Genomic DNA, 15,655 nt, shown 5'->3' with positions numbered 1-15,655 from the left:
GAGGTGAAAGTGATGAGCAACAAACCGATCACCACAGACTAGGGACCACCAACTCCATGTCATTCTGAATGAGGACAACCAAGCCCAACCTCAAGTCATTTTTTGAAAAAGATTTGTTATTAATCTTTCTTTCCTCATTTCTCTAATTATTCCGGTTTTTTTACCTCTCTCTCTCTGAACTGTAGCCAATTGGCCTGGTTAAGAGTCACCAGCGCACACTGGAAATTTGAGCAGTGATTAGGAGCCAGGAGCAAGACCCTAAAAGATTGTTGAATGGGACTGTTCTCCTGAATGGAACCCAGTTCTGACCATCCTGTTTTGATGCCTTTAACTATACAACAAAGAACTTGACAAAACTTAAAGCATAGGATTTCCTTCAACCAGCAGGTTTTGTAGGCACAGAAATCAGGTCCATGCGTATTTGCTCAGAGAGGATGGCATCAAAACAGACCGCTTTGCTCTTCATTTATTTTTGATGCACATCTCAGTTGTGCTGAGACACAGTGCAGCTACAAAGCCCAGGTTTGCTATATTAACAAGTAATTGCGCTTAGCCGATGAAGGGAATTGATTTTACACCTTGAGGAATACCATTCCAATCAAACATGGGACAAGGTCAGGAGGTGCTGCTTCAGCCGGTAGAGGGATTGAACCTGCACTGCAGCTGACACTAGCCAGAGCTAGCTAACTGCTAACCTCCCCACTCTCATCGTGTTACTGAATTCATTTTATTGCCTCCATCAGGACTAGCATCATTAGATAAACATATGGATGATAATGAAATAGTGTAGGTTAGATGGGCTTCAGATTGGTTTTGCAGGTCGGCACAACATCGAGGGCCGAAGGGCCTGTACTGCACTGTCATGGTCTATGTTCTAGCACAGCTACGAATTACTACTGTCCCCTTCACCAAGTGTCAGGTTTGTACTTTCGGACTAGCATGATACAGGCCCACACAGTACCAGGATGTTTCCCTGTTCAGTTCCCAGCCTGCCCTGGATCAGACTGTCGCAGTAAACTCCCGCAACTGACCCCGGCAGAGGGAGAGTGAAACCAGTGAGTTGACTGCTGCCCTGCAATCATACAGCCATGCTCAGTGTGCTAATGGTATGCATCTTGACTGTGATGCGGTCTGCAGTCGAATAGCCCATGCACAGCTGAGGCCCTGGAAATTAGCAGCCCCGCTTTATTTACCTGGTGAAACGTAGTTGGGAATTAAACTGTTTCCAGACAACCTCACACTTTGAGAGAAAAGCTGGCTTTGTAAGACATATCAGAGCAGGATCCTCCTTTAAGCAGCTCTCACAAATAGTCAATGCCAAAATGGAGTGATGGGGTTAGTATGAAGTGAAGATAAATAGCAGGCTTTTAAATCAGGAACATGTTTAAACAAAAATCGTTGGGTGGTGTTTTGAAAAGTGCAGGACATCACACACACACAGACAATCCAGTGGCAAGGGCGGGCTGTGAGATGGTTTAAAATCGTGCAGCATGAATGGTTATGAAGCATCTGCTCACAATTCTTCAGAGTTAGCTTTTTACCACAGGGTTAGTGCACATATTCCACAAAAAGCTAAACAAGAAACAGCACAGCATAGAGAACATGGCATGTACTGTTCTGGGTCAAATTTGTGCACGGAGGTGAGTGGAACCGACCTCTGACCCAGATCTCCTCCTGGCTGCCTCATCTATGTCAAGGAGGTCCCCAAATCTGTCATTAGTGATAAATTGGTGATGTGTAAGAGCGATTCCTGTGTGCCTCCTGGCTGCAATATCTGCTTCCTCTTGTTCCCGTCTAAGCCGTCTCTGCTCTTCTAATAGTCTCTGGTAGAAAATCGCACAAAATGGGGGTTGTAAAGTTTTCCTTTGCTTATTCAAAAGAGCGACACACAAAAAGAAGCCTATTCTCTCTCGCCAAAAAAATATTCAAACACGTAAAAAGCTGTGAGGATGCAGAATCTGGCTTTCAGAAAAATTACGTGCAACACAGACCCATAAATCTCTTACAATGCTTGTTTTTGACTGGTGCAGACTCAATGGCTGAAGGGCCTTTTCCTGACACTGTAGACCTCTGGACTCTGAGTCTAATGCTCATGTTGTACCCACTTGTGATTTGAGATTGACAAGCACTTTCTTCAGGTTTAATTCAGATTAGTGAGAAATGCAATTGATAAGCTCACATAACAAGAGGAGAGTTGGGTGCAAACAGAAAATGACAAAGTTTAGATTGAAATACACCACAGACAGACCGGGGTTCCTGCTAAACCAAGGACCTTGCTAATCAGCCATGGCGAAAGAGTAGACCCCTCTGTCGACCACAGGAGACAGGCAGTCAGACTGAGAGGCACTGGTGATTAATCCTCCAAATGCTTTTATCAATGTCAAACGTTTAACACAGCTATAGGCAGTGACATGCAGTTATAGTGCAGTGAGGATGCTGTAGAGATCAACACTTTAAATGATTCTCACATTCCACTGCAATTAGTGTAAAATCATTCCATGTTGGGGAAGAAAAATGCCAATCGTGCAACACATAAGTATCACTAAGACGCAAACCCTCTCATTTTTCAAATAGTCTCACAACCCATTGCTAATGGAATTATTGAGTGATCACAGCAATGAGTCTAAACAGATTGAAAAAAGAGGTGGGGAGACCCTTAGTGGCGGAGAGCTTTGGGAACCATCAGTTAGAGTCAACAGTTTCTCCCGAACAAGCTACACTTACCACACGCCAGACCTCAGGTGGTTTGGACAATACATCACAAACTAGCACTCTCTAAAAATCCCTCTAATTTGTTCTTTAGTAACTGACCACCAACTACTACCATCGCCCCAGTGAGCATATTCCACTGCACTCACTGGAGTACTGTTCCACTGTCCTCCAGTCCTGATGCTCTGAATAAAGTGAACAAGCTGATCATGGTCTCCATTCTCTAACTCGTTACAACCTTCAAAACAGCAAACATATCATCTCACCCTTCTCTCTCAAGGAGATGATGCCCAGTTTACATCCTTCCATCCTCCCTCTCAAGCTCGTTCCCCTCCTTTATCCTTCCAACTTCTTCAGTCTCCTTTTTACACTGCGGTGAGAACAATCATACACAGTACTAGCAATGTAATCTCAACAATCATTTACAAAGAGGCAGGGTCACCTCACTATCTCAACTCAATATTAACCTTTTGCTCGATCCCAACTGATCGCAGAAGACACTCAATACAGATTGGAGGAATAAAACACATAGCACAGGAAGGGGTCCTCTGACCCATTCAATCCACACCAGCATTTTACTCAACTCTTGCCTCCTCTGATCTAACCTCACCCCCAAAATAATCCTGTCTGCCCTTATTATTCACGTGGTCCCTACAGATTCCCATTAAATGTCACTGACCTTAACCATCTCCTGGGATTACAAATTCTGCATTCTCTGCGTGGATGGGTTGTTTCCGAATTCCTTGTTGGATTTCTTGGCAACTTTCTTATATTCGTTTGCTCTTCCCCACAACAGAAAACATTCTCTGTGTTTAGTAAAACACTTTGTATTTTTAATAACTTCTGTCTGATCATCCCTTATTACTTGTCTTAACAGCAAGAGTCTCAGTCTGTTTAACCTTTCCTTACAGTTACAACCTCCAAGTTCTGGTATTTGCTTTGCAAACACTTTGTGTCTTCTCCTATGCCATGATATCCATGTTACAATATAGCAGCCAGAGCTACACACAACAGAGTCTAATTTTGGTGAAACCAATTTTCCGTAAAGTTTAATATAATTTCCCCACTTATGAATTCCAGCTGTTTCACTTCGATAGATTCATAGAGCAGATTGATACAATCCTTCCAGTGTGGAAACTGGCCATTCAGCCCATTGAGGCCACACCAGCCCTTCAACCCACACCCCTAACCTTTACTATTGCATATCTCCACTATAAATTAACATACATTTCAAATTAAACAATTTAACAAGAGGAGATATATTTTTCTTTTGGACTATGCCAAACCAGATCATTGTCACTCAAATGATCACTTATCACAATTATTGTGGATCCTAGCAAGGTTGTTAGTACTGATAGAAGGCTAGGATGTCTCTAAATTTCTGATTTGCATTCTCACTCCCTTTGTAAATATTTGCAAGCCTCAAACTGCAGAGATCATTCCAGAATCTAGAACATTCTGGAAGATGGTTACCAAGACATCGTCTAGCTCTGTAGCCACCTCTCTCAACATTCAGATGTCAACTATCAGATCCCAGGGACTTAGCAACTTTCAGCCACATTAATTTCTCTCATATGTCCTTCTGAACTGATACTGATTCCCCTCAACTCCTCATTTTCCCTACATAAGAACCAGGAGCAGGAGTAGGCCATCTGGCCCTTCGAGCCTGCTCCACCATTCAGTCAGATCATGGCTGATCTTTTCAAGGACTCAGCTCCACTTGCTCACCCCCTCACCGTATTCCTTAATTCCTTTAATGTTTTAAAAAAAATCTATCTTAGCTTTACAAACATTTACTGAAACAGCATCAAGTACTTCACTGGGCAGGAAATTCCACAGATTCACAACCCTCTGGGTGAAGAAGTCCCTTCTCAATTCAGTCCTAAATCTGCTCCCCCTAATGCTGAGGCTATGTCCTCTTGTCCTAGTTTCACCCACCAGTGGAAACATCCCCTCTAATCCCTTCATAATTTGGCATGTTCCTATAAGATCCTCCATCATTCTAAATTCCAATGATTGGAATTCCAGTCTACTCAGTCTCTCCTCATAAGTGAACCCCCTCAACTCCGGAATCAAGCTAGTGAACCTTCGCTGCATTTGCTGTTTTCCAATCTACTGGAACTGCCCCAGAGTCCAATGCATTTTGGAAAATTACAAGTGCACTTGCTATTTCACCCGCCATCCCCTTTAGTACCCTGGGATGCATTCCATCAGGGCCAGGAGACTAGTCTATCTTTAGCTCCATTAGTTTGTCCAACACGACCTCTTCTGTAATAATGATCGTTTCCAGGTCCTCACCTACCTTCGTCTTTGTCAATTACTGGCATGTTAGTAGTGTCCTCTACTGTAGACCGACACAAAATACCTGTTCAATGCTCTGGCCATTTCATCATATCCCATAACTAAATGCCCTTTCTCATTTTCTAAAATGACCAACATTTATTTTAGCCACTCTTTTTTTTGTTTTGCATATTTATAGAACCTTTTGCTATCTGTCTTGATATTCTGTGCTAGTGTTTCTGTTCTATTGTAGTTTTCTTTATAACTATTTCCTCTGGCTTTCTGTTGACCTTTAAAGTTTTCCCAGTCTTCTAGTTTCCCACTGATCTTGGCCACTTTCTATGCGCTCTCATTCAATTCAATAGCCTCCTTTATTTCCTTAGACACCCATGACAGATTACCCCTTTTTAAAAAAAAAACTGTCCTTCCTTTTCACTGGAATACACTTTTGCTGAGCACTTTGAAAAATTGCTTTGAAAATCCTCCACTGCTAGTCAACTGTTCCACCATAAAATCGTTATTTCCAGTCTGCTTTAACCAAGACCTCCCTCATTCTATTGTAGTCTCCTTTGTTTAAGCACAGGACCCTGATATTGGATTATCTTTACACTCTCCATCTGGAATCTGAATTCAACCATACTGTGATCACTCCTTCTAAGAGGATCCCTAACTACGAGGCCATTAATTATTCCTGTCTCATTACACAGAACCAGATCTAGGGTTGCTTGCTCCCTCATTGTTTCCACTGCATCGGTTCAAGAAAACTATTGCAGGTACACATTACAATGAACTCCTCCTTAAGGGTACCCTGACCGAGCTGGTTTGACCAATCGACATGTAGATTAAAGTCCCCCATGATAATTACCATATCATATCATTTTTACAGGCATTAGTTATTTCTTTGTTTATTGCCTGCCCCAAGTGATGTTATTATTCGGTGGCCTATAGATTACATCTACCAGTGACTTTTTCTTCTTAGAATTTCTAATTTCCACCCAAATACATTCAACCTTATTCTCCATAGAACCTCTAACATCGCTCAGCACCACCTTGATGTCATCCTTGTATATCAGAACTACACCCCCTCCCTTACCTCACTGTCTGTCCTTCTGAATAGTCTGATACTCAGAGCATTTAACTCCCAGTTGTGACCATCCTGTAACCGTGTCTCCATAATGGCTACTAAATCATATTCATTCGCAATGATTTGTGCCATTAATTCATCGACCTTGTTACGAATGTTACTAGTATTCAGGTGAAGTGCCCTTATGCTAGTTTTCATACCCTCATGATTTCCAACATGTCTAAAAATATCTCCTGAATTCTCCTTCATTTTTGCTTCTTTCATAGCCTATCTTATAGTTAAACCCTCCTGCACACATGCTATCCTGATACTTACCTTTTTATTTACCATTATACTTCCTGTTGTTTTTCCTTTCCTTTCCCCAACTCAGTAGTTTAAAGACCCAGTGACCATCCTTTTCACGAGAACACTGGTTCCAGATTGATTCAGGTGGAGACCGTCCCATCGTTACAGATCCCTCTTATTCCAAAACTGATACCTATGAAACTGAACTCTTCTTTCCCACACCACTCCCCTAGCCACATGTTTACATCCTTAATGTTCTTATCCCTAGTTATTTGGAGCTCTAATTCTGGGAGATTTCTTGCGTCTTCCTCTCTGAAAACCAACACCAAGTAGTTGTTTAACTTATCTGCATTTTCTTTATACTCCGTTATAATTTCTCCTGACTCTGCCTCTATTTTGCCAAGATCCCCTCTTTACTTTAAAAGAAATTGAATCTCCTCTCAAACATCTCTTTAATCTATCCACATAACTAAAGTTCCTTATCCCCTGAACCATTCGCATGAGTCTGTTCTCTGAAGCCTTCACAATCCTTTAGTGTGTTGCCCAGAACTGAACGCAATCTCCAATTAAGGCTGATCCAATGTTTGCTAAAGGTTCATGAGAACTCCCTTGCTTTTGCTATCCAAGCCTCTCTTAAGTGCTGTGAGGACACACTGCTGCCTCACAGCTCCAGGGACCCGGGTTTGATTCAAGCCTCTGGCAACTGTCTGTGTGGAGTTTGCACATTCTCTCTGTGTCTGCATGAGTTTGCTCTGGTTTCCTCTCACAGTCCAAAGATGTGAAGGTCGGGTGATGGTCATGCTAAATTGCCCATAGTGGTAGGTGTATTAGTCAGAGGGAAATGGCTCTGGGTGGGTTACTCCTTGGAGGGTCGGTGTGGACTTGTTGGGCTGAAGGGCCTGTTTCCACATTGTAGGGAATCTTATCAAGCTGGGGATCCTACAAGGCTTCTTAACCGCTTTCTGTCACCTCCATTGTTAATTGTACTTGTACTTCTGTTCCTGGACTCCATTTGGAATGTACTGTTTAACTTATATCATCGCCCCCCAGTTTTCCTACCAAAATGCATCATTTTGCACTTCTCTCCATTAAAATTCATTCGCAATGTCAGCCTGTTCTATTAGCCTATGTTCTCCTAAAGTCTTAGTACCCTCTTCATGGTTCACAAAATGTTCCAGTGTTTGTGTCGCATTCAAATTTGTAACTCTTCCCTGCATACCCAAATCTTAGTCATTTATATTGATCAAGCGAAGTCACATTACTGACCTCTGGGGAATACCACTGCACATCAGCTTAACGTCTGAAAAATCTCTGTTCACTACTGAGTCTCTTTCCACTCGTACTGACAACTTTCTATCAATCCTCTTATTCCAGGGTCATTGACTTTCCTCATAATTATGGCACTTTATTCAGCGATAATTTTCAAAGGGAATTGAAAATACACTTAAAATGCTGTGGGGAACATATAAAGTGGATGTAATTGGATGGACCTTTCAAAGGAATGGTATCAACATGAGTGAAGTGGTATTGTTCAATGCTGTACAGTCCTGTGAGATAATGGGCTGTTTAAACTGGGCTGTTGAAGTGGCAAAACTAGTTCAGGGTAAATTTTGTAAAAATACACATTGGATACCATAGCAATAGGAATGGTCCACCAACCAGAATCTCCAATACCTCCACAATGACCACAGAACATAGAACATTTTGACTTTTCACAGAGGCGACATTCCTGATTGAAATCTAATTATTTAAGGTTTCCTGGTTTGTGCTTCTTTCTCCTTCGTTTATCAACAAAGGTGCGTGGTAGAGCTGATCATTAAGTGCAGGTCATCTCTATAACCAGCAAGGAAATGGTACATGGGAGCAGTTCAGCAGGACAAGATTGGAGCAATGCTAGTCTCCATTAGCGAGTTTTGAGAAGATTTGCATCTCAGGTTGAGGTTCTGGATGTAGGATTGCTCGCTGAGCCGGAAGGTTGGCTTTCAGACATTTCGCCACCATACTTGGTAACATCAATGAGCCGCAAGAGGTGGCAAAACGTCTGAAAACGAACCTTCCGGCTCAGCGAGCAAACCTACATCCAGTTAGTTTCTATGTCATGCATCTCTTTTCCACTGATTTATTGTTCGTTCCAAGAGGCTTTATAATGGGTGCCTTTGTTGTCCAGAACTAATACTCTTCCAATAAGAGGCTCTTAAAAGTCTCATTACATAGTTAATGCACATTTTTTCTACTTCTCTCAGTGTTGTAATAATTGCTGATAGCCAGCACATTTTACTTACGATCTATTCCCAAATTCTGCTGGATAACAACTTTATCTGCATCGCCACACATTTGAACATAGAACAATACAGCACACGAACAATGTTCTGCCAAACGTAATACCAAATTAAACTAATTCCTTTTGCCTAGCCTTGGCCCATATCCCTCTATTCCTTGCATGCTCATCTAATAGTCCCTTAAATGCTCCTACTGTATCTGCCTCCACCATTATCCCTGGCAGCTGTGTTCCACACTTCCAGCACTTGCTGTGTAAAAAAAACTTGCCCCTCACATCTCCTTTGAACTTTCCCCTCTCACCTTAAATGCATGTCCCCTAGTATTAGGCATTTCAACCCTGGGAAAAAGATTCTATCAACCTTATCTATGCATCTCATAATTTTTGTGCAATTCTGTTTTCTTGACTCCCCTCTGCTTCTGTCAGTCCAGAGAAAACAACCAGAGTTTTTCTAGCCTCTCCTTCTCGAACAAACCCTCTAATCCAAACAACATCCTGATAAACCTCTTCTACACTGTCGGCAAAGCCTCTACATCCTTCCTGTAATGTGGTGACCAGAATTGAATGCGGCCTAACCAAAGTCTTATAAAGCTGCAACATGACACCCTGACTCTTGTACTCAATTCTTTGACTAATAAAGGTAAGCATGCCAAATGCCTTCTTTACCAAGCTATCTATCTACTTGTATGGCCACTTTCAGACAGCCATGGGCTTGAATCATAAGATCCCTCAGCACATCAATGCTGTTCAGGGTCCTGCCATTAACTGTATACTTTTCCCTAACATTTGATCTCACAAAACACAACACCTCACACTTGCCCGGAGTAAACTCAATCTGTCATTTCTCTACCCATTTCTGCAATTGATCTATATCCCGCTGTATCCATTGACAACCATCTATACTATCCACAACTCCAATGATTTGTATGTGGTCTACACACTTACTAACACACCCATCCACACATTCTGTTTCTTCTTTACTGTCATTCATGGATGAAACTTGCTTGGAAACCATTTCTCAAACACCACTTTGAATTCAGATTTTTCACAGTAAATAGAAATAAACAAGTATATTCTGAAAGCCAGTACAGAGACATGGCTGGAGGATGATAGATTGGAACCTGAATACTGAAAGATTCATGACACTTAGGAAGGACAGGAAACTAAGAAAAGGTGGAGAGGTGGCACTGCTAATTAATGACGTATTTGCACAATTAAGGTGGGGAATAAGCCAAGTTCAGGACACTAGAACAGTTTGGACACGGATGAGAAACAATAAAGGCAGAATATCACCTGTAGGAGCGATATATGGACATTAACCGCTTGATAGGAAATAAGGGGAGATAGTGAGGACAGCAGATGCTGGAGAGTCAGAGTCAATAAAATTTGGTGCTGGAAAAAAGCACAGTGGGTCAGGCAGCATCTGAGAAACGTGAGAGTCAATGTTTCTGGCATAACCCCTCATCAGCTCCTGATGAAGGGTCAAGCCAAAACATCGACGCTCTTGCTCATCAGGAAATAGTGGGAGTTAATCAGAAAAGGTACGGCAATAATCACGGGGGATTTTAATCTGCATATTAATGGACAAAGATACCGAAGATTAGGACTTGACACAATGTTTTTAGAATAGTTTAATAGAACAGCCCCTCTGGAGCTAACTAGAGAGCAGGTTTCAGAAGATCTGGTGGTGTGCAACAAGAAGGAATTTCATCTTTAGGTGCCCTTGGTAGTTGCGATCATAACATGATTGAACCCTTCTGAAGGAAAGACTAGGGCCATGAGTAGTATTTTAATTTTGAGGAAGAGATTGGGTCCAAGATTATAGGATCCCTACAGTGCAGAAAGCGGCCATTGAGTCTGCACCAACCCTCTGAATACCATCCGAACCTATCCCCATAATCCAACATTTATCATGGCAAATCCACCTAGCCTGCACATCCCTGGACACTATGGGGCAATTCAGCATGACCAATCCACCTTAACCTGCACATCTTTGGACCATGGGAAGAAACCGAAGCACCCAAAGGAAACCCACACAGACACAAGGAGAATGTACAAACTGCCCACAGACAGTCATCTGAGGCTGGAACCGAACCTGGGTTCCTGGCGCTGAGAGGCCCCAGTGCTAACCACTGAGCCGCCAATGGATTCATGGCCATCATTAGAAGCTTAATCCTGAATTTTTATTGCAATTCTTATTTCACCAACTACTGTGGTGGCATTCAAACCCTGGCCCCCAGAACATTAACAATCTCTCTGGATTAACACCCAACGGTAACACCACTCAGCCATCACCTCCCCAACTATCCATTCATAAATTTGGCTGTGACCAACTCTTGGCTAATGTGGGAAATCAATACGTGATCAGCTCTCTCTGAACCACAAAGTTAACTAGTTTATACTGCCACCCATACTCTGAATTATGGGAGAGAACTAGTTGCCTCTGGAGAGATTCAGCAACTCATAATGCAGTGTGCAGGGTAAGTCCCGATTAACTATTCAACTTTTGTATATTGCAAACCGCTGTAAAACAAACAAAAATAACAGTGTGGAGCCATTACACCCTGCTATATCAGAATCACTCAATCTGTTCACAGCACAGAAAGGCTATTCAGCTAATCAGGTCTGCACCATTTCTGAAAAGGAGCACTTCTCCCATTTTACTGCCTTCTCTCTGTAACCTGTACCTGCTTCCTTTTAAAAGCCTTGATTGAACTTGCTCTCAGACAGTTCACCCCACCCTCAGACAGTATAATTCAGACCCTAAACACTGCTGCATGAGAAGAGGCTACAAAGCTGAACAGAAAAAGTGTCCACTACTCCCTTTGCGAACATGCAACGTAAATTGAAGGATGTAACCAGTTGAACTTACTTTCTCCAAACACTCCCTCCCCAGATACACCGCAACAGTTTCGGAGGAATTAATAAAAAGACATTCTATGATATTGTCAAGAATTACATTTTCAAAAATCTCAATTGACCTTTGACCAGGTCGATTGGTCAGGGACCCACCTCCTTGTCCTCTTGCCGACGACGACACATTTCCTCAGGGGTCTCCATGCGTTCGATTGGAATAGACAGCTTTGGAGAGTCTGACTCTACTTGAAGACAACACAAAGCGAGATTAATCCACTGTCACCAACAAAAAAAGGATATCGCTTGCTTTTAAGAGATAAGACAAAGGTGTGTCCATACGTAACTCCATTGCAAACTGATCATTAAGTAAAGAATTTTATGGCAGTCTATAAATTTGAAGTAAATATTAATAGTGGAGCAGGTTCAAGTTCTTCAAAGACGCCACTGACTGAAAGAGGGCAAACAACTCGAGAACTCAGCTCAGAATTAATCCACAGAGAATTCCTCTCAAGTTTGCATACAATTACCTGTAAAACATTAGACCCTGATCTTGCTACTGATTTGCATCCCTCAGGAATTATTCTAATTAATACTTTAATTATTCTACCTGTAACTAATCTCCACCCTATTTGCCTTTCTCTACTGTGTCTCACTGCCTTAGTTGAAGAAATCTCTGTCAGGCCTCCACTACTTCACAACAGTTTTTTTAAAAAAAAATTCTTTGAGCTAACCTGTGAAGTTCAGAATTACGACCGAACCTCCAGGGCAAACAGCAGGTCTGTATGGGTATCTGACTCAGTCATGCTCCTCCCTACATTCGCTCCCTCTCTCTATTGGTTACCCTCACTGATCAGGTTTGGGTCAGGATACAGAGGGCAAACATGGCTCGCAGGCAAGTGTCTCAATTAGTTACGGAGCAGGAAGTGTTTATGATGCTTCAATTTTAAAATTATAAAGTTTTAAATCGCCTGAGTCCTCATTCTCTATGAACTCCAGCTCCACAGAACTCTTCAAGATCTTGGTATTCCACAGATTCTAGCAATAATTTCATTCCAATATAATTCTACCAACTATTTCAAGATTCCTCAATTTAACTGTTCCACCATTCAGCTGATGCATTTAGCTCGGTAATTGTAGCTCTAAAGCTCTCCAGCTCTCCCAACTCCATTAAACATGCTTGTTTTGAACTCTCAATGTTCAAGTTTTTGACGAACTGTCATAATCTCACACTGTGATCGAACATAAAATATGGTCCAACAGCATTCCTGAGTGGAATCCTCAATGTTTTATAACGTTAATGACACTAGATAAATACAGTTGCTGTCAATGCTAAAACTACAAGAAACAAATACCCTGTACTCACAGGCTATAAAGTGCTGAACTCAAACAATATGTGCATGTAACAGAGTATGAATGTGTGTAAATCTCAGAGAGAGTCTGCAAGAGAGAGAGCATGAGCTCAAGAATGAGTGAGAGTGAGAGAATGGGTGTCCATGTGTCTGGGGTAGTGTGAGGGGGTGACTGGGTGGAGGAGGCGGCTAATATTGAATGGGGCATGGGAAGTCTGTGGAGGGGGTTGGGGCAGTCTTTTGACTCAACTGTTGCCTTTGAATAACTTTGGCACAAGCTGGTACGCTGAGATGGACTTTGCAAGTTGCCCATCTTGCCACTGGTTTCAGGGTCACCCCCATCTGGGCTGCCAAGAAATGAGGAACTCCACAATCTCAGAATACATCCTTCCCCCCCTCCGTCTCTGTGCTTGTGGAAGAATCCAGGTCAGTGTGAGAATGTGAATGTGTCCTTGGGTCAGTGAGGGTTTCTGCCATGTGGTGGTGGTGGTTGTGTTTGTGGTAGCGATTGTGGTTGTGGTGAGGAGGAGTGAGGGCACTCATGCCTGCTCACTGTTCCTACATTGAGTGCCCACGGGTCTGGATAGGACTGAATTTGCTCAGCACCACTCAAGGGGAACACAAATGGTTCAAATGAGGGAGTTGGGAAGTTTCCCTCGCGTGGATGAGGTCAAAATTAACCACATCATACACGTGATGCCACTGCAACAGGGATTTGTATGCACTGATGTGTAAGTACATGTGTCTGCCAACTGCACTGACTGAAATCTGACCTTTCATCTCATTCCTCAAGTGCGCATTCCTCAAGCTTCACACAAACTTGGTCAACAATAGACAATAGGTGCAGGAGTAGGTCATTCTGCCCTTCGAGCCTGCACCACCATTCATTATGATCATGGCTGATCATCCTCACTCAGGGAGGATGGGGGTTAGTGGGCTTCGATACACTGAATAACAACCACCTCTTGAGAAACTATCAACAGCCAGCTGATGACTGAAGCACCAATGCTCCCTAGGAAACATCAAATGGCTAAGGAAAAGGGAGAGTCTAGAGCAAGAATTGGAGTGTCACAGATTACAACAACAAAGAGCACAAAATGGATGGGGGGGGTGGTGGTGGTGAGGAGAAATACAACAACAGACAAGATGCCAGTGAATTACTGGAAAGTCCACCTTTCAGGTACACGCCCAGTACATTTTGCCGATTGTTGTTTGGGTCGACCTCATCGAATACAGCTAATGGAACAAGATTCCCATTCGCAGATTCCCCCGGGAGATCAGGATGCTGAAAGATGCCATTATCTCGGCAACGTCCAGTCATTGCCGGGCTGCACATCTTCTCCAAAACACGAAAGGACGTGGTGCGTCTGGGAAGGGTTGGCCCATTGTTTGAAAGTGACCCCTGTCCACCTCGGTTACCAGGCAGACTTCCTTTCTCATGCTCCACCACAACATGGCCGCCCGAGTCTGGCTGGGCTATTGGCTTTCTCAGCCTGTGCAAAAAGGGTCTTTTCAGTCGGAAGGGCCTCGGGCTGAGGAGGTAGAGATTCCTGGAGAGGGGGTTTGGGAGGTGCTGCTGTGTGGCCTGCCTGGAATCCAAGGGGCTTGCTGCCTGCTTCTCGTGCCTGCGGATTGTAGTGAAGCGGGTGTAGGAGGCGGGGCAGGCTCCTTGGCAACGGTTGTTGATGCGTGCGCTCAGAGGGCGATCCTTACTGCCCGTGCTGTCAGCCGAGATGGTGGAGAGGCCGTCCGCCTTGTCATCAATAGCAGGGCACAGTGACTCTGTAACCACCACTTCACTAAGCTCCGATGCCACTTCTTCAGGATCGCTGCTGGAGATGGAAGCGTGCCGGGTGGTTATGTTAATGTCAGATCCCGTCTTGTCGTGGCGTTGTGGAGAGGACTCTAATAGACTCTCGACAGAGTGGGCCGCATGTAGGAAAGGCCTGGAGTGAGGTGGCACTGGGCTCCTGTGTGGTGTAGAGCCAGTGGTAGCATCTAGTGCGGGCATCGACCGTGACCTCTGGATGATCTGCTCAAATTCATTGACCCTGGAGGACACTGAATAGTCTGGGGCCTGGCTCAACCCATCTTGACTCAAGTTCTGCCTGCAGTGGCCTTTCAGATCATATTCTAACTGAAACACCATGGCTCTCACCATGGAGGTGGGCAGGGCTCCTGGGGGCAGCGAGCGATCCATCTGACAGGTACTTTGGCAGGTTTTGGTGAAGGCCGTTGTGTCGTCACCACAGCCATTCGGAAGACCACTTCTCCTGGGATTGGCGGGCAGCTCCTGCAGCCTCCCATGGCCACTTGAACAAAGGCTGGGCTCCTCGCTTTCTGCCAGGGAGAGAGACTCGGCACTTCGCCCAGTCTCTTTCACCGCCACTTTCTTGCTGGTGAGTTTACAGACGACGCCGAGGAGGTTTTCGTAACTCTGAGCCCTCTGTGGGCAGCGAGCGTCACCCTCTCTGTCCTGGGCACGGATGCTCTCTACCAGTAGTTTGGGCTTGAATTTTGAGGGAAGGATTTCAGAAATGCAGGCCTTTGCTGCGGACAAGGGCGTCTTATGTTTACATTTATTACCTAGCATATTACTAGAGTTAACCGACGTACTATAAAGTGAAGTAGTTGAAATGCTGTGGCCATTCCCACCTTTAAAATCCACTGGTAAGCGTGCAGAGCAACAAAACAGACACAAGCATTAGAAAAAGCAAGCAATAGTAAACAGCTTTCAACACACCTACAGCATTTTAAGCATTCCCAATGGGTAACCCAGTTGTTTTAAAGCTCGTCAATTTGGATGGCTAAACC

At 43.6% G+C, this 15,655-nt stretch overlaps 1 protein-coding gene across 44 annotated transcripts in view; it reads right to left on the bottom strand.

Annotated features, from left to right (window-relative positions):
• The window catches only part of LOC140484571 (sorbin and SH3 domain-containing protein 1), a 408,466-nt gene that overhangs the window by 30,526 nt on the left and 362,285 nt on the right, over nucleotides 1-15,655 (bottom strand). For 36 of the 44 annotated variants that reach the window (XM_072582966.1, XM_072582965.1, XM_072582978.1 and 33 more), the window contains 3 exons: nucleotides 14,015-15,508; nucleotides 11,649-11,734; nucleotides 1,656-1,823 (listed from right to left, as the gene is read on the bottom strand). In XM_072582966.1, the coding sequence (XP_072439067.1) occupies nucleotides 1,656-1,823; nucleotides 11,649-11,734; nucleotides 14,015-15,508 (1,748 nt within the window). Of the gene's footprint in view, nucleotides 1-1,655; nucleotides 1,824-11,648; nucleotides 11,738-14,014; nucleotides 15,509-15,655 lie in introns of all 44 variants that reach the window. The other 8 variants (XM_072582997.1, XM_072583002.1, XM_072582999.1 and 5 more) reach the window with 5 other exon arrangements.

Source organism: Chiloscyllium punctatum, chromosome 13, assembly GCF_047496795.1.
Source record: "Chiloscyllium punctatum isolate Juve2018m chromosome 13, sChiPun1.3, whole genome shotgun sequence".
Lineage (NCBI taxonomy): Eukaryota > Metazoa > Chordata > Chondrichthyes > Orectolobiformes > Hemiscylliidae > Chiloscyllium > Chiloscyllium punctatum.
The sequence above is the reverse complement of the archived record's forward strand: the minus strand, read 5'-3'. Positions and strand labels throughout refer to the sequence as shown.